The sequence below is a fragment of the Sus scrofa genome, chromosome 9 (assembly GCF_000003025.6).
Source record: "Sus scrofa isolate TJ Tabasco breed Duroc chromosome 9, Sscrofa11.1, whole genome shotgun sequence".
Lineage (NCBI taxonomy): Eukaryota > Metazoa > Chordata > Mammalia > Artiodactyla > Suidae > Sus > Sus scrofa.
Window position 1 is genome coordinate 125,679,034 of NC_010451.4, and position 26,722 is coordinate 125,705,755.

The following is a 26,722-nucleotide window of genomic DNA, read 5'->3' on the forward strand; positions in this document are numbered from 1 at the left end:
CACTTGATCCCTTGCTTTAGACTTCTTATAACATTGTTGCCAATAATTTTAGAAAAGTAAATAAATGCTCCCTAGGAAGATAGTGTTGCTGCATAAAGCAGTCAACTACAGATGTTTACTACGTATTCTGAATTTAATGCTTCCCCTTTGGAAAGAACTTGTTGGGGATATAGAAGGGACTAGAATTGCATCTGTCCTCTTGAGACGAAAATGAGCACATTTAGCATGTACTGAACAAAGATGAATAACACTGGTTACCTCGTGCTCTCCCAATGCATCAACTAAAACCAGAGAGACTCTGAGGATCCCTGTTGTGGAGAAGCAAGCAAAATACTGCGAGGACTGAACGGGGAGAGACATGGATTCCAGCTGCGGGTGGTAGAGGCGAACTAGTGGGCTAGAAAGATTTCTTTGCAGAGATTCTCTTTCTCTGGCTTTCCGAAGTGGAGGCGGTGTGCGGCAGGCAGTCTGACTCTTGGTGGTCACTCCAGTGAACATTGGTTTAGGGGCTCAGTCACCTCAAAGCTGCTGTCCCTGTAACGACATTGCTCGAACCCTGCTGGACACTCAGATCTGCTCACAGTTCTTTTATGCCTCTTTGATGGGAATCTTGCCAGCTGTCAGTGTGCCAGCTTCCCCATTTTCAGTCTGATTTGTTGTAGGCTGTAACAGATAAAGGGAGATTGCATCAGTTTTGAGGGTCCTGAGGCTTTTTTAGGGGAGCGAAGCTTTGCGTAAATATCATTTAGGCCATCATAACTGCTTGATCATGTAATGGCACGTATACTTCCTGAGACGTGCTCACTCATTTATGATGAGAACTCTCTTCTACAAAGTGTCTCCTCAGTGCTTGGTACCATGGCAGCTGCTTTGTAGCTATTGCTTCAAATGCTCTGAATTAGCCTACAAGTTAGATGGTGTTTGTATTCATTTTATAGGAGAGGAAACTGAGGTTTACGAGATTAATTAACTTTCCCTGGGTCTCATAGCTGGCTCATAGTAGAACCTGTTTCTTCTTCAGTCTGCCTGATTCTAAAGCTAGGTTCTTTGCTTCTTTTTTTTTTTTTTTTTTTTTTTTTTTTGGTCTTTTGTGGGGCTGCACCTGGGTCATATGGAGGTTCCTAGGCTAGGGGTCGAATCGGAGCTACAGCTGCTGGCCTATGCCAGAGCCACAACAGTGCCAGATCTGAGCCACGTCTGTGACCTACACCATAGCTCACAGCAACGCTGGATCCTGAACCCACTGAGCAAGGCCAGGGATCAAACCCGCAACCTCACAGTTCCTAGCCAAATTCGTTAACCACTGAGCTACAGTGGGAACTCCAAAGCTTAGGTTCTTTTAACTGCCCATCCTGTCTCTGTAGGTGGAATTGAGTGTCCTGTGCCAGCTGTGGGGAAGAACTGGGCTGAGCAGACTCAGGGTCCTGCGCCACGGACCCTGGGGACCGAAGTATTTGAAACCTGGATAACTGATCCTGCAGAAGAACTGTGACTCTTTTGTGGCGGAGAGGAGAGATTGTTCCAGTGGCGCTTGCCTTTTTGTCTGTCTTCTGCTAATATTTGTTTCTCTTTGGGAACTTAACCAAAGATGAATAGGGGAAAAGTTTTGTCAGTCTAGTCATTCATTCATCTGTGCTGGGTCCCACTGGGGAAACAGAGTAAAGGAATCTTCTCTGAAGGCGTTAACATATATACTGCTAGATCTAGACTATTTGAAGCAATCAGAAACTGTATATTATGTTTGGCACATGTGTGCTGAATAGTAAATGGAAGTGGTTTTGACTCTGATGTAATTCGCAACAACTCCAAAAGTATTTCATTTTACCACCTTCCATTTATTCATACCAACTCTGGCTTTTACAACAGTCTGGCTTGTTGCCAGTTATCACCAGAGGTTGGAAACCTTGTAACAAAACATGAAATGTAATTCATTACCAAATATATGACATAAAAATAAGTATAAAAGAATCAAACTAATTCAGAATTCAAGGGGTCTTAAAGTTTGCTTCAGGAAACAAAATGATGACAAAATGCTAGAACTTCAAAAACAGAAATCAGTTCTTGCTCAGATGAGTGCAGCAAATTTAAATAGGAATTAGAGTAGTATTCATGTTTTTATTAAGTTTCTCTGTTTTAGAGGGAAATCTATCAAAGATTTTGCCATTCCTTGATCAAAGTTAGGTGTTTGTTTTTTTTTTTTTTTTAAAAAGCCAGAATATCTTAGTAGTGATTATATTTGCTTAACATGAATTGACTGCTTCCTATGGATGTCACGTTGTATGGTCTGTTAGGAAATACTTTTGCTTCTGCATCTTGCTCTTTCAGGGGAATGTTGACATGACTTTTCCAGGGTCCTACAGTTTCCATGGCAGCCTGTACCATCTTCACTAAAAGGGTAGATTAGGAAGTGGTCCGGGGCATAATTTATTTTAGTAAATAGCTTGACATTTAAGAAATTCATTACCTTAACAGAATGGGCTCTCTTTTTCCAACATAGGAGTTCTTCCTAGAGAAGAGGAAGGTTTAGACAGACTCTTTTAAGGTTTACCTTAACACTTTTAGGTCAAAGAGTACAACGTGTGAAACCTCTCCCCGTAAGGAGTTGATGCCAGTTATGAAAGTGCTTCATTTGGCCTTGTGGAATACTGAAGAACCAGCACGCAGCTTTCATTGTTTATTTCCCAGTGACCGAATGACTTTCCATGTGTATAGGAGGGATTTATTACTGGGAGTTGTGCTCTGCATCGGTTTAAGATCCCAAAGCTGCCCTAGGATTGTTACGGCCAGTATCCCTTTTTGAAAATCTCCATTTCTAAGATTCCTGCTATGTGGCAAATGTGTATGGAACACCTTCCAGGCATCAATTACTGTGCCAGGAGTTGGGGATACATTTTTTTTTTTTAAGTGAATAGGAGAGTCCATGCTTTTGTCCTTCCTGGTCTAGCTCAGGAGACAGACAGGAGCAGGCAGTGAGGATGCGGTGTGGGAGGACAGGGAGAAGTAAGAGCACAGAGGGACCAGGGATCACAGGAGGCTTCTGAGAGACTGGGCGCTGGGAGTGGAGTCTAGGGTTTGAGTGACCCTGCAGGGAAAGCTTTTGCATGTATTCCTTTCTCTTTCATTTTCATTTTTCACTTCTCTTCTGGCAGCTTCCACTCTCCTCTACCCCTGCAGCGGCTCAGCATGGTTTGCCTTGCACCCCACTTCTCCCCACCTCTTTTTGCTGTTCTTCAGGACTTTCCCTCCCTGGGACTCCATGCACTGCCCCTTCCACAACAAAGAGAGTAGCAGAGTGTGCCAGGGAGTGCCCCAGGGGGAGAAAAGCACATTTCCTCTTTGTTATATTGGAAACCATCACTGCTTTTCTCTAGACATCTTAACCACAGATTTCATTCAGAATTCTTGGTAGGTAGTGCTAGGAACAGGCTTGGAGGGGTGGGCAGCAAGCAGTGGAAGGAAGTCCCGAAGTCCCCCAATCCCAGTGTTCGCTCTGCTCCTTCAAGCAGCTGCTGCCATTGTTGGGAGAGGCTGGATCCTTTATGGATGTTTACATCCCAAATAAAATGCAGCATCAGTAACACTCAAAAGAAATTGAGTTGTGGAGGTGCCAGCAAGAGGTACAAAGGTCACCGATGCTATAAATGCCACTGAATGTGCTCCGATAGTCTTATGTATTTTTCTTGTTTGCTGGAACCCTGTTATTCTCAAGCAGAAGAAATCAAAATGGGGTGACTACCCCTTTATCTAAAGGAGCATTCCCCTTCATTGCCCCAGATCTGGATTAACTTTACTGACATCTAAAGTTGTGCTGTCATTGTCTTCTAAACCATCTCGTGAAGACCCTGGCAGATCGGCAGAGCCAGTGTGTGTGAAAGATTCCACAAATGGTTAAGTGCTGTCTAACCGTCAGTTAGTTGTCTTTGTGTCTGTGCTGCCAGCAGGTACCCTGAATTCCATAGCTCTCCGTCATTGTTTGATGTCAAGGACATGTTTCCTTCCTTGTCCCCAACTTCTCTTCCTTTTCCTTGTCTTCTTTTTTCTTTTTTTGGCCATGGTGTGCAACAACTTGATGTGGGGTCTCAGTTCCCAGACCAGGGATTGAACTTGTGTCACAGGCTGAAAGTGCCAAATCCTAACCACTAGGTCACCAGGGAACTCCCTTCTTGTCTGCTTTGTCTCCATTTTCTCCCCAGGAAATGATGATGCTTGCACGCCTACCATCATCTGAGCATCACTGCTAGAGGTAGCATTTTTAATATCAGCACCTTGCCCTATTCCCATGACCTAGGAACACCCACATCATCCATTCTGTTGGCTAAACTTCTGGCTTAGGACCTCAGAGCACCCAGTCAGTCAGGGCTTGAGCTGGGTGTTCTGGATGCCAGTGTGGTGGCTTTGTCCAACTAATAGACTGTCCTAATGCTAGTGGAAAGGGCTCCCCCATGCTTTACATACTCTGTCTTTGGTCTTCTTGGCAGAATATTGTTGGTGTCTACCTTCTCATCATAGGTGGTTGAGTTGGAGGGGAGAGAAGTACCGTTGGGTACTTGTTATTGGATTCAATGACTCTTTAAGATTTTTGACCTTAAGCATACCACACAGGCAGCCACCTGGTCTGGAGAGCCTTGGCAGGTTTGGGTCTCCCTGTCACTGCTGCCAATAAACCCTCCAGGTCATTGCTGCTACATGTCTTATTGCTGAGCCCATTTCCTGAACGACAGAACCAGAGCCACCAGCCGGGAGTCAGCTAATGTTAAAAAGGATGCGAGTCGGGCTGCTGCATTTCCTGTCTTAGAGATGGATGATCTTGGGCTGTTTTGCTGATGTCATTGTACATCAAGGGTTTTTTTGGAGTGAGTCTAACAAGGAAGGAGAACGGTTAATGTAGCAGGAACTCATTACCCCATGAATGATGAAGGGTAGGCTCCTGTTCTATTTCTTTTTGATTTGTTTGCTTCATTGGGGAAAACAAATGATCGTGTCACCCTATGGAGAATTTCACTTTCTCTTTGACATAGAAATAAACAGCCTCCCACGTTTCATTTATTTTTGCCGCTACTGGAATGGTTGATTAAAGAAAACACCACCACCACCACATTGGTCTTTCCTATATGCTGCTTTCCTGTATCATGACCTTCGCTATTGAATAGGGGAAGGAAACCAATAAAATGTGTAGTGGTTTTTTTTTTTTTTTTTTTTTTTTAAGAAATGGAGGACCTTTCACTATAAATGCCCCTAGAAACCCATGTCCGTTAAAGTGAGATGGATGAGGAGATGACAAAACCAAACTAAACTCTAGGAGGAGGGCACGAGTCTCATTTTCTTTCTGGTACTGTGTCTTGGGGATGAGGATCCAACTTTCATTCATTTATTAGAAAAAAAAAAAATTAGGGAGTTCCCGTCGTGGCGCAGTGGTTAACGAATCCGACTAGGAACCATGAGGTTACGGGTTCGGTCCCTGCCCTTGCTCAGTGGGTTAAGGATCTGGCGTTGCCGTGAGCTGTGGTGCAGGTTGCAGACACGGCTCGGATCCTGCGTTGCTGTGGCTCTGGCGTAGGCCGGTGGTTACAGCTCCGATTTGACCCCTAGCCTGGGAACCTCCATATGCCGTGGGAGCGGCCCAAGAAATAGCAACAACAACAAAAAGACAAAAGACCAAAAAAAAAAAAAAAAAAAAAATTTAAAGCGTCCGCCTCTCTCTTTCTTGTCTTCACCTAAGCAGAGCATTCTTGGTAATAGAACTGAAATTCATTTTCACTAAAACGTGTGTGTGTGGCCTTGGGCCTGGAAGACATATGTGAGGTGTGGGTTGTTAGGGGTTATAGATGCTGGCTAATTTGGATTTTCCCAGGGCCACATCCCAACTGGCAACTCTGTGGTCTCTACTCCCTCCTGGTGTGTAGGTCTCCTATTTATATTCCTTTATTCTCTGGCTCTTGGGAGCCCAGCAAAAAGGCTCCTCTGGTTTGTGACATTTCCATTGCTGGCTCGTATCGATTTGTGATTAGCCAAACCTGATTTGAACAGTGAGTTTGCAGGCCAGTGTCTTGGGGGGGGTGGGTGGATAGTTGGCGGCTGAGGGTATAGATGAGGAGGTCTTGACATTCTGTTGCTAGGTTACTGAACCCTGAATTACAGGTCCCTCCACACAGCATTTGTGCTCTGAAACTGCTATTTATGGTTGAAAGGAGGTGCTGTACACATCTGGGGGGTGGTGCTGTATGGTGAGATATAAATAAAACTAAATCATTACACAACGTCCATCGGAAAATAATTATGTTTATGGCAAACTAGGAAAAAGAGGTTGACCCCCCTCGCTCCTCCCCACGCAACGCTAGGAGAATTATTTTGTTTATGTTCAAGGAATTGTTGGGCAAGCATTCGTAGAAATCCTTGTTGTTAACTCGGTCATGAACTGGACTTCTTAATAAAAGTCAGCTGATGCGGTGGCAGATGCTGCAGCCAGCCCTCCTGATTTAAAGGGGTGGGGGTGGGGTTGAACCTTGGATATCTTTCCCTTTTATTCCTTTTCTATTACATTTTCTCTTCTATTCATAATTTTTTTATCATATGGACAAAAGTTTCTATTTAAAAATAATCCTTATTCAAAGAGTAATTTTACCAAATTATGGTGTAATTATACTATCACCATTTGACCTTTTGAAACAGCCTGAAATAATCAGAAATTTCAGCTGCACTTTTGGCAAAAGTTATCTTTTATAATTTCTGGAGTTCTCGCCTGCTGCACACTTTTGCTTTCCAGCTAACATGTCAGGTAACACGTATTTATTAATCTCCTACCTTGTGCAAGGAATTGCACAGCATCAAAGACATTGAAAGCATGACTTGCCTTGAAAAAAGTATGAATGAGCTAGGACACAGAGACAAAAATGCATAAACGTGAACACCAGAAGGAGTTCCCATCGTGGCGCAGTGGTTAACGAATCCGACTAGCAACCATGAGGTTGCAGGTTCGATCCCTGGCCTTACTCAGTGGGTTAAGGATTTGGCGTTGCCGTGAGCTGTGGTGTAGGTTGCAGACGCAGCTCAGATCCCATGTTGCTGTGGCTCAGGCGTAGGCCAGCGGCTGCAGCTCTGATTGGACCCTAGCCTGGGAACCTCCATATGCTGTGGGAGCGGTCCTAGAAAAGGCAAAAAGACAAAACAAAAACAAAAAACCATGAACAATAGAAAAGAGCCAAGTGGGAGATGTTCCAAGACTGGTATAGAATTATGTCCTAAATGGAGAGGTAAGTGCTGACTTCAGAGGGAAGGGGATTCCCATAGGCCAGGTTACCCTGAGATGGAAAGATAACTGCAGACTTGTTGCAGCATGGATAGGTGGTGGATGGCTCATATGGACACATGCTGATGAGTTTCCAGAAGGGAAGATCTGTGTGGCCTGGAGCAAGGTTTCTTAGAGGTGAAAAGACTTGTTCTGGACCTTGAAGGGTGGGTAGAATTCGAATAACCAGCAGAGATGAATGGGGAGGGCTTTCTATCTGAGGTGAGACTGTGAGCAGAGACCCTTCTGGTTAGTATATGAAACTATGCTTAGGGGTTAGTAGCTTGAGACTAGACTGGCTAGAGCAATATTGGATGAGATGGAAAGCCTTGATTTCCATGAGGAGTTTAAGGTTTTCTTCTGGAGACCTTCACTCCTTTTTAATTGACTGAGCCCATATCCTGAGCTAAGCACGGTTGGAAGCTAGGGCTGCAATAGGAAGCAAGACATAATCTATGTCTCCGAAGGAGTTTATCCCGTAGACTTACAGAACTAATGGATGGGCAGTTAAGAATTAGGAACATTCTGCCCTATGTGAGGGCTCTGAATGGGGACTATCATGTCTTCTGAGACCTTTGGGAGGGACCGTTCATGTAAACCAGAATTTAGCCAGGCAAAGGGGAAAGGAAAGAGGCAGGAGGTAGCAAGTGCAGAGGTGGAAAGACAAAGCCAGCCTGCCGCTTGCTGTTCTGAAGTGGATTTGTTATTGAGTTCCTGCTCTGTGCCTGGCAGGGCCTCCAACATAGCAGGGGAGGCAGATGCAGGAGATGGTTTCTGGCCTTGAAGTATCCAGTGTCTATTTAGAGAGAGATGCCTAAGAAATACCAAAGAGTTGACTCTATGGTAAGAGTTTATTTGGGAAAGAGAGAAAGTTGAAGGAAGGCAGGAAATGGTATGAAGGCTTCTTTGTACCATTTGGAAAAGTAAAGGCTTAAGCAGAAGTAGAGAGGTGGGCATGTGAGCAGAATATTGAGGGAGACGGGTGGTCTGTGAGACCCACCTGATGTGATGAAGAGGATGCTAGTTACCTTGGGTGAGTAGGAAGAGGCCACAGTGATTCTCAATGGGCCTGGGTCCTGGGGGACCCTGAGCAAGTCACCCAAACTCCTCAGTCCTCAGTCTTCTCAGCTTACATTGAAGAACCTTGACTTCAGTAGTCCCTGAGGACGTGTCTAGCCTGAAAGTCCAGATGTGTCAGGCTTTACCCCAAGAGGCCTTAATAAGCCGTGGAGGGTTTTGGACCAGGGCAAGGACTTGACAACATCAGTGCACTAAGAATCTGAGTTTGTCTTTGTTGTAGAAAATTAATGGGATAATTACTAATTTATGAGAAGTATACTTTTTTTTAACTAATAATTTTAATATGTTCTGGTGTTTTTACAACTGCCAGTAGGACCATCCTGATGTCCATTGAATGTTGTCTTGTGAATTTTTCCCTTTCTCAGAAAAGCAAAGACACAAGCAAAAAATATGGCCTAGAAAATGCTGATGAGTAGTGACAAGTTTAGGCCCTGGATCCAGAAGATGATTTAGAAATACAAATTTGAATTTGAATCCTAAAAGTTCCTTAAAAATTTCAAGGAGAGCTTGAAATTAGAAAATGTTTTTGCAGTACCATTCCTAGGGATGAAATGGCAGGGGTGTAGTAGAGATGACATGGGGGTGACATCCTCCCAGACACAGGAATACTAAGCAGCTTGCCAGATGTGCCTAGTCATATCCAGGACCACAACCACCTCAGCCTGGGACCCCACTAGAGGTCCCACAGACAGAACAGCTGGACAAAGGCCTTGTCAGAATAGAACATGATCTTGGCGTTCCCTGGTGGCTCAGTGGGTTAAAGATCCAGTGTTGTCACTGGTGTGGCTCGGGTCTCTGCTGTGGTGCAGGTTCATTCGATCCCTTGCCCAGGAACGTCCACATACCAAGAAAAACGACAACAAAACACGGTCAGATCCTAAATGTAACCCATTTCTGCTGTATCTTACACCAGTAGAGGTCTTTATCATTAAGCCATGCGTTTAGTTCTCTATTCTCACAAAGACCTGAGACCTTCATGTGCCAGACTGAAACTAAAGGTGGATGTGGGAGAGCGTTACCTCCGAGAGGTGCTGGCTGGTGCATCTGATGTTGAAACGTGGTCTCCCGTCAGTGGCTCCAGTTGGGTGGCTCTTGCCTGCACTGTCTGGTCCTCTCGAGCTGTGGCTCTGGTCTCTTTCTCTAAGTACACTTTGCTGGACAAGCGGGAAGGAACGCCATGTTCGCTAATTATGCTGCTTTGGATGGTGGAACACTGGTAACATGTACAAGGTCATCATAGCTTAGGACCTGTTACCCTAGGTGTTTCTTCATAGCGTTTTAGTGGCTGAAGATGAGCATCCAGGCTAGGGAGGAGCTTCTTGCCCTTCCTTTATGTTTTTGTGTTTCAAACCCCACTAGACCTCACCAAAATGATGGTCGGTGAAGGGAAGACTCCCCAGTGCAGAGGCATGAGCCAGCTCGTTGGGAACAGGAGGAAGGTGGACATGAGGGAGGAGTGGCCATTCCTCACCTGACAGCTTTGTCCTCCTGGGTATGTTCTCGCAGCCTCTTACCTTTTGTTCTCCTTAAGTAGATGGTTGAACAGAGCGTGTTTTTTTTGGCTGAGCTCTGCAAAGTCAATAAAGTTCCCAAAGTCTTATGCATTGGTTGAGAGCAGCATGAGAACTGAGGTGCTTTCTTGTTTTTAAGACTCAGTAGGTGAAGCGGGCATTGATTTGTGCTACCTGAAAATGCTATTTCTAATTTCAATTTGTGCAGCCTTCTGAGGATATCATCCATCCTTAAATAGTTCTTTGTCATGGAAAGCTTAGCAAAGATTTCAGTTTCAGCCAAAACAGAAACTGACGCTTGATTTTTCAGAGGTCAGTTGAGTCTAGGAAGCACGGTTCAACATCTCTGGATTCTAATTGACAGGAAATGCACATCAGGGTCCCGCTGACTTGTCCATTTCGGAATCTCTGGTCCCTAGTGAAATGTTGAGAACTAAACAAGTTTCCCAAAAATGATTGTTGAAATAAATAAATAGCACATTTTTTTCTGGGGGCGGATTAGGGCCAACCACACAAGTGCCAAAAGCTTTCAAAATGTCATTTTACTAGTATGAGATTACACATAGCTTCCTTCCTGTCCTTTTAGGGAGTATATACTGAACATAATTTTAAATTGTCTATGATGGCTCAGAAGAGCCTTTTCAACTATAACTGTTGGTGAGCAAAGAAAGGCTGGTGACCCGGGACCTGGCTGGTGACCCGGGACCTGGAGAAGGAGAGTCCCTTCCTTAACAGCCCTCCCCACATCTCTTTGTGAAAAGAGGGTTCTAAGAGAATTCATTGGCTCAACACCTATTGCAAACCTACTCTGTGCCTGACCTGTGCCCAAGGGAATATAGAGACGAATAATCAGGACATGGTTGGTTGTGACCTCGGAAATCTGCCTGGTGAGGGAGACAGATACGTAAATGTGTAACAGCAGGAGGATGAGAGCCACACCGTCACTGAGGCTGTGACAGAGCTTAGGAGAGCTCACTGACCTTTGACGTGTCTGCCCACAGCAGCCTCTGCCTCCAGAGCCCTGGGGTGGGGTGTCCCCACGGAGCTGGCCCGGCCCCCGCAGCGCTGCGGAAACGCCATTGCAGCCCCCAGCTCTCTGTGCACGAGCTGCAGTGGGAGCTCCAGTTTCTCCTGCTATTTCAGCTGATGCCTCTTGCTTTCTGTCTGCGTTCTATCTGCCTGCTTGTTTTTGGTTTAGTTCCTAAGAACCTCTAAGCTGACACAGTTTACCTCTCACCTGTCTGTCTGCCTCTTCTTTCTAGTCTTTTTTCACCTCCGCCACTTGCTTTGTAAAGTTTCTCACCATCCCGCTCAGTCAGGATGATGGTGATGATGACAATAGCTGTCATGTCCTGATAGTTTACAGATCGCGAGGTGCTGTGCTAAGCATTTTCCCTGTATTGTCTCATCTGCTCCGCTCAGAATTCATGCAGTCTGATCCCATCTGGTAAATGAGAGCGCAAGGCCCTGTGTAGTAAATAACAATGACCAAAGCCACGCAACTCCTTTCCTTTACAAAAATCACAAAACACTGGATGTAGTCTTTGTATCTCTAGAATTTTTATTGTGTGTGTGTGTATGAGAGAAAAAAGAGACTAAGTCCTTTACCAACAAAGGTTTTATGTTTTGCTTTCTCTGTGTTTTCAGGGCACTGCCAGCAATTGAGCTGTTCTGGATAGCACTCGAAGGTTCTAGCAGGCAGAATTTCAGATAGCCAAGGCTTTCCCTTAGGGATGCTCATTTCAGTAAACCACCCTCTGCCCATCAGGAAAGTGATGGGTTTACTCAGTCACTGGATCACGGCTGACTTCTCCTCAGACCTGGGATCCTGTGGCCTGAGGCAGAGCCCTGGGAGAGAGAGATCTTAGGCTGGAGCTTGCAGCAGCCTCTGATGGATGAGTTTATTTATTTTAGTAGGGAGGGGGTTAAAGGGGGAAGGAGTCTGTTGTGGAAAGAGAGGGATGTGCTTTTAGATATAGAGAGAAATGCTTTTTAAGATTGTAGCCTTCAGATCTTATTAGTGTTACTACATTACTTTGTTACAAGTTTTTATAATTCTGAGGGCAGGAAACATACGCATACTCACATGTTACCACCACAATCCACCAGCAGGCTCTTTGGTTTTTAAACGATTCTCCCATTTGTGCCTGATGGTTAGTTTAGGTAATTCGTGTCTTTTATGTCTGTTGTTCCTACTTCTTTTTTTCTACCGTTGTGACTAGTTTAAGACTGAGCTGCAAGCCATTTCCACATTAAGTTTAGAGATTGAATTGAATCAGAAATGTGAAACACTCTTTCCTTGTGGAAGAGTTGAGACTTTGTAATTCAGTGATGAAAACATCCCCTGTGCTTTTCCAGGGTGTGTGTCAGACAAAGCTCCATGGCCTTTCATCTCTTGTCCTCAGCATCAGGCAGGTAACATTCAGCTTTCCAGGGGATTAATCCAGCTGCAGTTCTGTTGTAGTTGATGGTGTTAAAGAGGATCAACAGCTCCAAACGGACGCGCCACGTCTTGCTGTCCTTGTCCCCAAGTGAGCGTCTCTAACCAAGGGTTTGCTAAGAGTAGCACACGATGCTGGATGTCTCTCCGTGTCTTGTTGCAGAAAATAAAACTGAGATAAGCACTCATTGAACTAGCTTGAAATATCCTAGGACGTTGAAGCACATCTCTGAGACTTCCTTTCCCGGCGGGGTGTCATTGGAATTCTACTCGTGTATTTATGATCTGTCAGTCCCGTCCGAATGCGAGCCCTTCAAGGGCGGGGATTCCGTCTGTGCTTCACAATACGTTTCAACACACAGATGGCCAGGATATCCTTCACTGACCATTGAGGAAGGATTGTGAACTTATCTGCTTAGATTAGAATCAAATTGCGCTTTTGTTTGTTCGTTTTTTTTAGTAATACATCCTTATTCTACTTACACAGTCTAGTCATTTCTTGACTTTTCTTTTTTCCTTTCCATCTATCTTCTGTCGTTGTTTTCCCGGGCCACATAGGGGAGCCTACTGGGCAAACTGATTTCACCCAATGCTCCTGGAAAGTCATGCCAGGCCACCGGCATAGCAGAGTGTGCACAGAAGACTATTCTCGTGCACTTATAAGTACTTGGCAAAGCATTTCATAATCTACCTAGGTTTTTAAAACCAAAAAAAGGGAAAACAGCTGTTACTATTAGGGTACTGATAATTCCAAGGAAATCAGGTGGATCTGTCACAAGTGACACGGTGAACTGGCAGGCCAGCTGTCAGAAGATGCCAATCATGGGTGTCCTGGTACAGAAAGTTCCCCACTGACACAAGATTGGCAACTTCCTTCATATGCCCTTGGTATTCTGAGTCTTGAGAGTGGAAAGAGGAGAAGAGAACTCAAAGTCCAGGAATGTCTGCCACTGGCTTTGATCGTGAAGGAGCAATTCTAGAAAGGGCGAAGTTCTTCTGCATGGATTCACCCTGGTGTGGGTGGGCGGCTTTAATCAGGATCTGATACTTTCCTCTCTTGCCTTCCAGAAAGAATGTCAGCCTTGCATGAACTTGTGTGAACACATACAGGTGATAAAGGAAGAGAGTTTTCAGCTACAGGGTAAAGGCACTAAACTCTTAAATCCTGAAGAACAGTTATTCCACAGACTTTTTCAATTCAGCCCTCTCTGTAAGAAACATTAAAAACATTTATTTTAGTCTGTTAAAGGCAGAATAGAGAAGAGGACATAAGAGAGCTAAGCTTTGTTCATTTTTTCACTTGATACACGATTGAAATCAACACCCTTGGGCCAAAACATAATAGGTAATAATCTTTAGACCTCATAGGGCTTCCTGAAATATTTTGGAAAAAAGATTTGCAGGTATATCTTAATTCGGTAAATGTTGAAACAAAGTATATAAATAAATTGAGTCTAGGTGAGAAATGGCCTTTTTTTTTGCTTTTTAGGGCCACACCCACAGCATATGGAAGTTCCCACGTGAGGGGTCACATCAGAGCTGTAGCCACTAGCCCACATCGCAGCCACAGCAATGTGGGATCCAAGCTGGGTCTGTGACCTACACCACAACTCACAGCAACGCTGGATCCCTGACCCACTGAGTGAGGCCAGGGATCGAACCCACATCTTCATGCTTACTAGTCAGATTCGTTTCTGCTGCGCCATGACGGGAAATCCCAGAAGTGGCCTTGTTATAAGTGGTAATTTCATCCTTAGCATCACTTGAACATATGTTCAGGTAGATCATAGAGTCAAAGGGAGAGGCTCGGAGAGATGAAGCCCAGCTTTGGCACTGAGGCAGGCGAGTGACCCCTGAGACCGGAGCTCAGCATCCTCACAGCCCCTCCGGTGCTCTTTCCACTGCTCTCCTTGCCCCCCATCGCCACACCTCACTGCGGAAATCCAGCAGAAATTGTATCTTCCTGTATGGGACTTAGTGTTATGTTTCTGAGCGATACCTCTGTACAGTGATTGTTTGTGGAAGTGAAACTTTTCCCATCAAGAAAGCAGAAGCAAATATGCCTGTTTCTTTGCTGTTAATAGCATATTGTCAGTTGTCACGGCACCAAGTGAGTGTGGGTCCAGGAATGAGGATCTTGAGTTGCCAGCAGTTGCTGGGTGATAGGAAGCCTGGGCTTTTCCAGAGTATCCTCATGTCACATGTGACATCTCTTTGTGTGTTATCTTTAACATGCACAATGAAATGTGAAATGGTGTTAACAGGAGCCCAAGGACACCAAAGCGGCAAGATGAGAAATCACTTTTCGGCTGTCTTTCTTCTCCCCCCAGTGGGCTGCTGTATTAACACTCATTATAGCGAAGCAGAACAGATGGGCAAACAGACTGATTAGTTATTTATATATATATTTTTTTTCTTTGTGAAGCTTAGATGTTGGCTCTGTCTTCAATAAAAGAAAGGAGTTTTTAGATGTTGCCTTGTCTTGATTTTCCCTTTTTAATTAAAGGAGGAAAGGGGACACTTTGCTCCTGATCTATTAATAATGTGTATTATCCCTTTCTTAACTGCTGACTTCATAGCTCTCTGTGTACCCATTGCAGTTAGAATTTGATTTTTCTCCAGTCCTCTGAGCTGCATGTGGTGTCTTCATGTTCTTTCTGGCTTAGGATTTCGTTATGGAGTTTATCAGTTTTAATTCATTTTTTTAAAAGTGTCTTTCTTGACAAGGGAACTGTCTACAGTATTTTTGGCTTTTCCATCCAAAATGAAAAAGTCCATGACTAATTGGTGGAAAGGGAAATTATTCATAATATTATGTAAATAGAAATATTTCGCATAACTTTTTTCAAAAAGGTCAAATACCTCTGATTTTTCTTAAAACAGATTTTGCATATTTCCCCTTCTCAATATAATTTTAGTGTATTTAAAAATTTTTTATTCACTTTTTTTTTTCTTTTTATGGCCATCCCCTTGGCTTATTGGAGTCCCCAGACTAGGGGTTGAATTGGAGCTGCAGCTACCAGCCTATGCCACAGGCATGGTAACACCAGATCCAGATGCATCTGCAAGCTACACTGCAGCTTGCAGTAACACCATATCCTTAACACATTGAGTGAGGCCAGGGGTCAAACATGCATGTTTATGGAAACTGCATCTGGTCCTTAACCCACTGAGCCACAGTGGGAACTCCTTATTTATTTTTATACAGCCACACTTGCAGCACATGGAAGTTTCCAGGTCAGGGATTGAATCTGTGTCCCAGCTATGACCTACACTGTGGCTGCAGCAATGCTGGATCATTTAATGCTGGATTCCCTGTACCTGATCTGGGGATTGAACCTATGCCTCTACAACAAGCTGAGAAGCTGCAGTCAGATTCTTTTTTTTTTTTTCCTTCTTTTAATCTTTTTAGGGCTGCACTTGCTACATATGGAGGTTACCAGGCTAGGAGTCAAATCAGAGCTGTAGCCACTGGCCTATGCCACAGCCACAGCAATGCTGGATCCAAGCCATATCTGTAATCTACACCACAGGTTACAGCAATGCCAGATCCTTAACCCACTGAGTGAGGGCAGGGATCGAACCTGTGTCCTCATGGATACTAGTCAGATTTGTTTCTGCTGAGTCATGATGGGGACTCCTGCAGTCACATTCTTAACTGACTATGCCAAAGTGGGAACTCTAGCCTTCCTTCTCAATTTTGTAGAAGTAGGTTTTGTGATGCAATTATGCTTTCAACTCAGAAAATTAAGGTAAAGAAGAAAAGCTATCTGTAATCCCACTTCTGAATATATATTAAAAGGAAGTGAAATTACCATTTTGAAGAGTTATCTGTACCCCCATGTTCACTGCAGCAATATTCACAATAGTCAAGGTATGGAAGCAACCCAAGTTTCCTTCAGTGGACCAAGAAAATGTGAGAAACACACACACACACAGGAATGTTATTCAGCCTAATTTTGAAGGAAATCTTGCCATTCACACCTACATCCATGAACTTGGAAGGAATTATGCTGAGTGAACTAAGCCAGACAGAGAAAGACAAATATGGCATGGTATCATACATAGACTCTTGAAATGAAAGAAGTCAGACTCACAGAAAGAGAGTAGCATTGTGGTTGCCAGAGTCTGGGGGCACAGACTGGTGAAAGGGTAGAGACTTTCAGTTAGAAGATGAATAAGATCTAAGGTATGACATGAAGACTGCAGTTGCTCACCCCCTGTTGTATAATTGAAAGTTGCTAATAAGACAGTAAAACTTGTGTTCTCATTTAAAAAAAAAAAAAAAAAAAGGTAAATATATAAAGTGATAAATGTGTTCATTAACTTGGTGAGAATCCTTTCACATTGTACAGTATATTCAATCATTCTGTTGAATACTTTCGGTATATTGCAGTTTTTTTTCAATTATACTTCAATATAGCTGAAAATAAAATAAAGAGAAATCATCCACATTAAAAAAAAAAAGCAAAGAAAAAAAGGCCGTCATGTTTTCTTAAAAGGGGCAAATGAATCACACATATGTAATATGCATAAAAACCTCATGGACTTACAGTGTCCTCATGTTAGAATGTGAAGTGTTCTAGAATAATAACTCCCCTAAGGAAACCTAAAATAGTACCAGGAGAGGAGGGATAAACGTGCATGGCTACAGACTATTTTAGTCCTTTTTAAAATTTTTGAACAGGATTTATAAATTCACTAATGTTGGAGTTCCCGTCGTGGTGCAGTGGTTAACAAATCCGACTAGGAACCATGAGATTGCGGGTTTGATCCCTGGCCTTGCTCAGTGGGTTAAGGATCCGGCGTTGCCGTGAGATGTGGTATAGGTGGCAGATGCAGCTGGGATCCCACGTTGCTGTGGCTCTGGCGTAGGCTGGTGGCTGCAGCTCTGATGAGACCCCTAGCCTGGGAACCTCCATATGCCGTGGGTGCAGCCATATACATACATATATATATATTCACTAATGTATTTTATCAAAAGCAGGAAAAACATCCTATAAAGATGGTGCTCCATGAGGTCAGTGCCTGGCTTCTAACTCCACGGCACAGGCTACTGTAGCCCCACAACCACTTGGGGAGATTTCTGCACAAAGCCATGGATTCATAATTGGACCCCTTGTTTTTGAGGTGCCTGGTGATCCTATCATCTAGATTATTTAGGTTTAAAAAAATCACCCTCAGTGGGACTTGGCATTAGACGATTCTGTGGGACATCAAAGAGCTGGTTCAGTTTAATTCTCACACTGTGCTGTGTGCCTTCAGAAATAGCACGCTGTTAATGATAATATGTGAGAACGAGCCTCGGATCTGCTGGGTGCCGAGGTCTCTGCATGCTCATTTGCACCCTCGGCCTTACCTCGCTAAGCGGTGTGGTTTCAGGGAGATAAATGAAGAGAAGATGTGGGAGTTGGGAGAGAAGAGCCCTGCAAAACGAATGGAAAAACGGAAGCTTAAAAAGGCGTGCTCCGGTCTCGGCGAAGAGTAGTAGCATCTGAAGGGAAACTTCTTTGAGCAGATGCTGGTAGCGGTCATTAGGGACGCATTGCTGAAGGTCCCCTCTATTTGAGGTCTCAGTTGGATTGAGGTTAAGTGAGCGAATGTTCCATAGAAATGAAAACTTGATGTTACATCAGGCTGTTAAAAAGATGCCACTCGGAGGTGTTTTAATGAGGTTTATTCAGCTGTGCCCAGGCCTCAAACCCAACCTTTCTTGACATTTCTGATCTCAAGGCTGAATCAGGGCTATGGGGTGCCCCCCTACCTCGCGCACGCCCCATGTCACCCTTTATTTAACAAGCAGTAGCTCTAGGCCGTTGTTGTCAAACTGGTCTTTCTAATAATCTTTCTCTGAGTGTTCATATTCTGTGGGGATGGGAGAGACTGTATCTTGTTTCCCTCTAGACACCCAGTATCTACCAAACGTGTGTCTGTCACTTAGTAGAGTTCAGTAAATACCTCTTGATGAAATGAATGGATGACTGGACAGTTGTTTATGTGCAGAATCCAGATGACATAGTCACAGAACTTTCCCTGGTGATCCATGGTTTATTTTGAGAATCGGAGCTCTTCTGCCTCTCAGATAACTTCATAACTGTCTCCTTTAAAATAGGCAAATTATGTAAATATATTTCTGAGGAAGTTGTAAAACTTGAAAACCTCATTTTTAAAATTAAATCACTGCTATAAAATACATCATGTGTATGTTTCAAACCCAAAATCTTCACGTAATTGTGATTGGGAGAGAACTTACACTGAACGAGAGTGCTTTTTAAAAAATATAAGTAAGTGAAGACTTCCTGAGTCATCACTTGAATTGACTGTGTCTAATTAGAATCATGTCGAATCTGCTTGTTAACATGCCTAAATACAGCCGTCCTTTGAAAAGTTTTTTTTAATATGTTTTATTTTTGTTTGCCTGCTGCAGTGTGTTTGATTTTCGTGTGATTTCAGCCTTTTACATTCAAGTAAGATCTGTTGATACAAACACAACTTTTAAAACAGAAGAAACAGCACACAGTGCTTTTTGGGAGTAGCAGAGAATAATTCACATCTTAGACTCTTACATTAACTTCTTGGGTCGCCAGTGAGGCTGTCAACACAAAATAGGAATGAGGAACAGAAGAGAGAACTCCACAGAGAGAATTGTAAATCGCCTCTGGCTTCCTACTGTCCTTTGGGAATTTGTTAGGGTTTCCCAATCTCCTTCCTGTTTTTACTTTGTTTATTCTGAGGAGGTGGCAGCAGATGGGGAGGAGGAGGGGAGGTTTCCCCCTGTAACTCACAAGCTTGCCCGCCTGTGTACCTGTGAGGTTGTTTTCCCACATTCCTTGGAATTTGTTCTGGGAGCCCACACCTGTCAATTACCTGGTGATGCTGCAGATGGGGAATGAGGGCCCACTGGGAGGCCAAAGCAGCAGCAGCAGCAACAACAACAACGCATAGCAGCTACCAGCCTAGAGGGGAGTTTTGTCCTTCTCACTCTGGACCTGAATCCTGGCTCCTATCCTTCTTAGCTCTTATTTCAGTATTGTTTCCTTAAAACCTGTAGGAGGTTGACAGAATGGATTTCAACACTACTAATGTAGTATCTCTCAAAGTGGGCTCAAATTTGGATCATATGGACTTGCTTCTGACATTTTATAGTTTCTTAAGTTGGATAAAGTTAGCAAGGCCTCTGCCAGGCCCTTCGCAAGTGTCAGCAGTGTGGTCCTCTTCCTGGCCACGCCCCCTCCTCAACCCCTCTGAACAGGTGCTTTTCCACATCCTTTTTTTTTTTTTTTTTTGTCTTTTTGCCATTTCTTGGTCCTCTCCCGCAGCATAAGGAGGTTCCCAGGCTAGGGGTCGAATCGGAGCTGTAGACACCGGCTTATGCCAGAGCCACAGCAACGCGGGATCCAAGCCGTGTCTGCAACCTACACCACAGCTCACGGCAACGCCGGATCCTTAACCCACTGAGCAAGGGCCGGGACCGAACCCGCAACCTCATGGTTCCTAGTCGGATTCGTTAACCACTGCGCCACGACGGGAACTCCCCTTTTCCACATCTTAAAGTCTCAGCCCAGGCAGTTCTTTACATCTGATGATGCTACTACCAAACTTTTAAGACCCTACAAAATACCACTTCCTCTTTTGATTCCTGCCTTTGCCCAGTCATAATTTAATTTGCTTTTTTGATTCTGCACTGTCACAGAGTCCTGTGAAAGGTTTGTCATGGCACTTACTACACTGTATTGTGTAGATTTTTTAAAAAATATCAGTACATCTCCCCATCAGGTCCAGGAGCTCTATGGACCATCGGTGGAAATACTGTGGTTTTGATAACATTGCTACTAAATATCATCAGAACCCTTGGTGTGTGTGTTCCATAGCGCTTTAAAAAGGGGAACATGTGTTAACACGAGGTTACCTAACAATACAGAGAAACTGATATGCATTAACTAGGAAAAAATCTTCATGGTTTTTAAAACTTGAAACACTAACCCTAGACTTTCTGTAAATTTAACATAACCAGTGATAGAAAATAGTCTGAAGAACTGTATGAAGACATGGTAGTGTTATAGCCGTCAGGTCGGTATTGAAATCTGTATTTGCTTGGCTGGATTTAAGATCATTACCCCTGTTAGCTCAGTTCATTTATTGGATTGATTTAGAATTACCTGTTCGTGTTGACCTAATTTGAAACATCCCCTTTGGCAAGATTTGATGGGTTTCTACATCCATAGACAGTGTTGACACTTTAAGGAAGAGGGCATAGCGGCAGCAGTCTCGTTGAAAGAGGAAACTCGCATTTGGGGAGCCCTGTTCTTCAGAGTAAGAAACATCAAAATGTTTTCATAAAGGAGAGAAGAGAAAAGTGGGATGTGGGTGCTGATGAAGATTGAGAGAGTGACTTGCTGTCTCCTCTGCTCTGCCCTGGGTTTGGGAGGTGAGGGCTTAGCAGAGTGGGATGGACAGAGATGAAGGCGTGGGTAGATGTTTCGAAGTAAACATCTGTAAGACTGCAGTGGCTCGCAAAGGATGATGGAAAATAAAATAAATAAAAATGAGCAAGTCGAGCATAGGAACCTCGGGCATTTGGGCAGTGACCTTGAGTGGAAAAGGAGAAGGTAAATTCACTCCCAAACTAGATTATCTCCTTGGTGGTTTATCCATAAATACTCTTTCAGCCTTTAGTAGAGGTCAGATAGAGGCACGCAGGCTCTGGAAGAGGGAATCAACTGTCTTGTTTTCTTCTCTTCATATTCCTACATCTGCTCAGTCCTTAAAATGTTCAATTAACAAAGCAGAAAATGGACAAAAGTACATTTAAGTCCTTGCCCTCATCTCCTTCCCTTATCCTCCCAAACAGTGTCACCGCAGGTAAAATAAAATATCGAGTCATTTGCAGAACCCATTGGAAGTAAATAAACCAGCCCATTTTTCAGCCCACCTTTTCCTGGCAAAATCTGAGGGGCCGGGAATGGCTGGTCTGCTGGGCGGGATGAGCACGATGGGGGACTTGGCCCAGCCTCTGGAACTCGGTGCATCTCATCAAAGTGCGTCCCTTCCTCTGAAGGTTTTTGAGATTCCAGAACATTAGCAAACCTCTATGGCATTCCAGTTTGTGTTTGACAAGTTAGAATGCTCAAATATTTATTTGAGTAAATAAATAGATCTTCTCTGTCTTCTCGAAAAGTCCAGGCACGTGTGGTGCAGGGGGCGGACCTTCCGACCTTGCTTTCCAAGCAGGAGTCAGATGCATGTCCCCCGCTGCATTTCCTTCTTCGGCACCAGGTCGCACCCATGGCTGGTGGGGTCGGGCCGGCATCAGGGCAGTGAGACCCCGAGACACGGCTTCGTGTCACCCATTCTGATCCAGCTCTCTTCTTGCAGGTGCACACATCCTGACCGACTCAGCAAGCAGGTGGATTTTCTTTGTGTCTAAAGAAAAAGAAAATGTCCCCGTGTCTGTAGAGATGATTTGCAGTTCAGCCCGGCTGAAGCTGACCGAATGAGACTATGGGCTGTGCCTCCGCCAAGCATGTTGCCACTGTTCAAAATGAAGAGGAAGCCCAGAAAGGGAAGAACTACCAGAACGGAGATGTGTTTGGTGGTAAGTACCATTGAACTTTCTTTTCGGCCCATCCCTCTGGACCTTTCACTTTTGCAGGAGTGAATAATTGTAGCGATGATACTAAGTTACTCTGTGGTGGTGGCGGGAGGCGGGGGCGGAGTGCCAGTAAGAGGTGATGAGATGTGGTAAAAGTCAGTGCAGATCTGTTATACTGGACACTTTTCATCATCATTTATACCTAGAAGACTTTAAGGAGGATGGTGGAGGTATATGCAGGAAGTAACATTTAAATCAAGCTTTATGAAGAACTAGTAGGACCTAAACAGGTGTGTGGGACAGTGACCAGAAGGCGTCCTGGTCCAGGGGAACTGTGGGACTGAACACATGGAGATCCAGAAGCAGGTGAGGATTTATAATGGAGGGAATGACATGTTCTTTGGAGTTTAAAATAGGTTTATAAGGAGTTCCTCTTTATGTGACTTAGGAATTCTCGAATTCAAAAAACAATTACGATGAATTTAAATATCATCTTTTAGCCATTCTCTGATGATTCGTAGTGACTTGAGACTTATCGAGTACAGAAGTCACAAATACCAACCCATGGCCACATCTGTCTTACAAATATATTTTCTTTGCCCCCAGAGAAATTTCTTTTTTTTAATTTTATTTTCATTTTTTAAAGTTTTATTCAGGTATAGTTGATTTACAAGGTTGTGATCATTTCTGCTGTACAGCAGAGTGATTCAGTTGTGCGTGTACACACATCTATTCTCTTTCGGATTCTTTTCCCACATAGATGATCACAGGATAATGGGTAGAGTTCTCTGTGCTACCCAGCAGGTCCCTGCTGGCCAGTCATTCCATTTTCCTCAGTGTGCATGTGCCAGTCCCCAAACCCCAGTCCCCCCCGACACCCCCCCACCTGTCCCTTTCAGCAACCATAAGTTTTTTAAAGTCCGTGAATCTGTTTCTGTTCTGCAAATAAGTCCATTTGTATCCTTTTTTAAGATTCCACACAGAAGCGATAGCATATGATGTTTGTCTTTCTCTGTCTGACTTCACTTAGTATGATAATCTCCAGGTCCATCCACGTTGCTACAGATGGCATTCGCATTTTAAAATAAAAAAGAACGGCAGCCTTTAAAAATCGGAATGTTTCACACCAACCCCCAACTTTCTTGAGACCTGGCAACACTGATTTGGCACTTGCCGCGCGGGCGGTGGGGGGTGGTCGGCGGGGGACAGCGCGTGCTGGTTCACTCAGACCGTGGCCTCCATGAACGGGAAGCCTTCCCTGCGAATGCGCCTGGAGCCCTCTTCACTCACCAGCGTTCCCCGCCTGACCACGTACCGACTCTTCAGTGTGCCTCATCTTGAGTTTATCCTTGGGGAGATCAGTGATGATCTCGATGAAGAGTGGCTATGTCTTCATGCAAAATTGCAGTTCCTCTAGGCAGGTGAAGCCGGTTTTGCTGAATTACTAACCACCGTAATACCCCTGCCTTGACATTTGTGTGGGACCCTGATGCCCCAAAGCACCTCTTCACCTCTTATTCAGTAAAGAACCTCATTGGAATCGTGTTTACATGTAAACACCTCACGTTGCACTGTTCAGTCACTGCCAAGTAATGCTCCTGGGTTTGAATCTCTAGCTTTTTGATCTGCTCTTCTGGTTGCTTCAGGCCCCTGGGGGAGCGTTGGGAACTCGGGGGAAGGGGTGATACTGTCTTACAAGTGGATTCATGTGACCACTTGTAAACAGCGGCGGATTTCATTTTGGTTTGGTTTAAGGAGATGTATTTGTTGCCTAGGACAAATTTGTTTCTGGTGGTCACTACCTGTGTAGCATTGGGAACTGAGAAAAGAGTGACATATGAGCAACTTAAGAAAACTAGAATCCAGGTCACTGAAACTACCACTTCTGGGAAAACAGCTAATTAAAACTAGAGTCATTGCTGTCATTCTCGGATACTTAACTTCTAAGAGGAGATAATCTGATGTAAGAAATTTAAGGTCTTTGTGATAGTCTGTGCCGTTATCATTTTTGTAATCAGAGTGACCATTTATGGAACCTCCACTGAAGGTCAAACACCGAGAAGCCCTAACATTCATTTTCCTGTGAAATTTTCACAGCAATCCTGTAAAATCTGTGCTATCCCACTTTTACAGGTTTGGAAGCTGGAGCGCAGTGAGACGAACTGGGCCAAAGTTGCTCAGCAAGAGGTAGCTTCTAGACAGAATCAGATGTCTCAGGCTCCAAAGGCCCCATTTCTTTTTCAGTGTTGTTTCTGGCTGCCTGCTGTCTCCCATCCGTCACTCATTCTTTAATGCGAAAGAGTATTGACCGGCCAGCACACGATGTGTAAGACCCTTTGCTAAATGCCATGGAGGATGCAGAGGTGAAATGATAACGTAAATCGTGCTCTCCAGGACTTCGTAAGAGGATGAGGAAGTGTTATGAGTCAGAATAAACCAAATACCAGAAGCGGAAAAGACATACACGTCATGATAAGAGTCAGAGGGATGGAGAGGCTGTCTTAAACGATGGAATCAGAGCAGATTTCTCATGGAGGTGATGGTGGAACCTGCTTTTAAAGGACTGGAGCATCTAAACCTGTCGGATGAAGGGTGTAGGGAAGAACTGGATGAGGAAAGGCAAGAGGTGACGGGGACCTATATTTAAGAATTACAAGCAAACCAGTTTGCAGGGAATATAAAATATAAGTGAGAGGGAATTGGCTAGAAAAATAAGTTAGGATTAAATTATGGAGAACTTTGAATACCAAATTATAGTCTGTGGAAGGATAATCTTAGACTCGTAAGAGCAAAAATTCAGTGACATTCAATATATTGTATTTACATTTTGCTTGGCAACGAGACCATCTAACCATCCATTTGTAACTTTCAGAGCCAAGAAGGCGTCCTGGTCTGAAGTACCACGTGCAGTTTGCAAAAGTTAGCATCTAATAAAAGGAGCCGTGGATGAGTCAGCTATTGCAGGGTATTAGACAACCTCAGGATGTCGGTGCCATTCAACAACAAGCATGTCTTTCTTGATCATGAGTTGGTTAGTCAGCTGGAGTGGCTCTGCTCCGTGTCGCCCTCAGCTTTCTCTTGGGACCAGTGAGCCAAGGGAGACATGCTGTCCGTTTGCAGAAGGGTAAAAGTCCGAGCTTTATACATGATGCCTTTTAAGCTTGGGCTTAGACTTGCCCAGCTGGCACTGGCACCCACATTTTACTGGCCAAATCAAGTCATAAACAGGCTCAAAGACAAGGCACAGAGAAGTCCATGTGACCACAGTGCATTTGTGGCAAAGATGTGGATGTAGAGAAGGGTCAAGAATTGGGGCTTAAAAAAAGGACCTCCCATCGTGGCTTGGCGGTAATGAACCTGACTAGTATTCCTGGGGATGCAGATTTGATCCCTGGCCTCACTGCCATGGCTTAAGGATCCAGCCTTGCTGTGAGCTGTGGTGTAGGTCACAGATGTGGCTCGGATCTGGCGTGGCTGTGGCTGTGGCTGGCAGCTTTAGCTCCTATTCGACCTCTAGCCTGGGAACTTCCATATGCTGAGGGTGCAGCCCTAAAAAAAAGAAGAAAAAAAAAAAAAAAGAAAAGAATTGGGGCTAATAATTCAGTTTACCCCAAGGCTGCCCAGTCATTGCTGTCAGTGTGCCTCCATGTAATTCCTGCCAGAAAATGCACACACAGCCTCTGTCTGCCAGCTTCTCTTCACCCTCCCCGTACTTACACTGAAGTTTTATTCACTCTAGCATTTGGCATCTTATTACACTTTCTGGCACCAGCACCTGCAGGTGTGTGGCCTGGTGTTAGAGAAAGCAGGCCTATGGCGAGGCAGAGAGCTTCACGTCCGTCCAGGGAGACAGGTTATCTAGTCGCATGGAGTTCCGGGAGTAGAATCGTCAGATTCCATTGTGAACATCGGGCCAGTATCCTCGAGGTGACTGAGGGCTAGAGTTTGAACTCGCCAAGAGAAGGTTGTGTCTGCGTCTCCACTTGAGTTAGTTGACAAGCAGACGTCTGCAAAATCCCGGTAGAATCACAGATGGTCACAGATGAAAGGTGGATCTGGCTCACTTTCAGCCATTTGGTATCTTTTGTCACCCATTGTTTGTGGTCATCTCTTACCATGTAGCCAAGGACCCCAAACTGAGCAGCACTGATTGTCATTTCTCCTGATTCTGTGCGGTGGCTGGGTTCCTCTGCTGTCTTTCGCCTGGGCTCAGGCGCACGGCTGCATTCAGCTGGGAGCTCAGCTGGGCTTGACTGACCACGGTGGCTTCAGGCCTCTCTTCCACTGGGGTAGTCAGACTTTTCACATGGTGGTTAGCTTCCGAGAGAGGAAGTTGGAGCTCCCAGGCCTCTTAAGATGGGCTTCCTTGAAAGTCCTAGAGTGTCACTTGTGCTGCATTCTGTTGAGCAGAGCAGGTCACAAGACCAGTGCAGAGTCAAGAGAGCACAAAGGCTTTCCATCCCTCTGGGGCGTCTGTGCCTCTAGGGAGGGAGGGATTGTTGGGACTCATCTTTGGCGACTGGTTACCACACCCATGGACCGAGGCAAGGAGAACTCATAACTGGATTCTGTTCCAACCTGAACAGTTCTATTCTGTTTGTTAAATCACACCCGTGTTTTCCATCTTATAAAGTGGCCTCATTCACTTTTTAAAAGCTCAGTGTTTTTAAATGTTTGAAAAATGTTGTCACCACATGTTGTTAAAGAGTTGACAGTGTCTGTGAAAGGCGGCATATTTGGGGGACGCTCTCAAGGATGTGTCTCCTGAGTGTGTGTGTATGTACACATTTCGATCCTTTTCCTAAAAGTGTTAA

At 44.4% G+C, this 26,722-nt stretch overlaps 1 protein-coding gene across 3 annotated transcripts in view; it reads left to right on the top strand.

Moving 5' to 3' along the window:
• C9H1orf21 (chromosome 9 C1orf21 homolog) overlaps positions 1–26,722 on the top strand; it is a 232,921-nt gene that overhangs the window by 65,952 nt on the left and 140,247 nt on the right. For all 3 annotated transcript variants that reach the window (XM_003482739.3, XM_021063814.1, XM_021063815.1), the window contains exon 2: positions 21,692–21,911. In XM_003482739.3, the coding sequence (XP_003482787.1) occupies positions 21,818–21,911 (94 nt within the window). In that variant the 5' untranslated portion in view covers positions 21,692–21,817. The remainder of the gene's footprint in view (positions 1–21,691; positions 21,912–26,722) is intronic.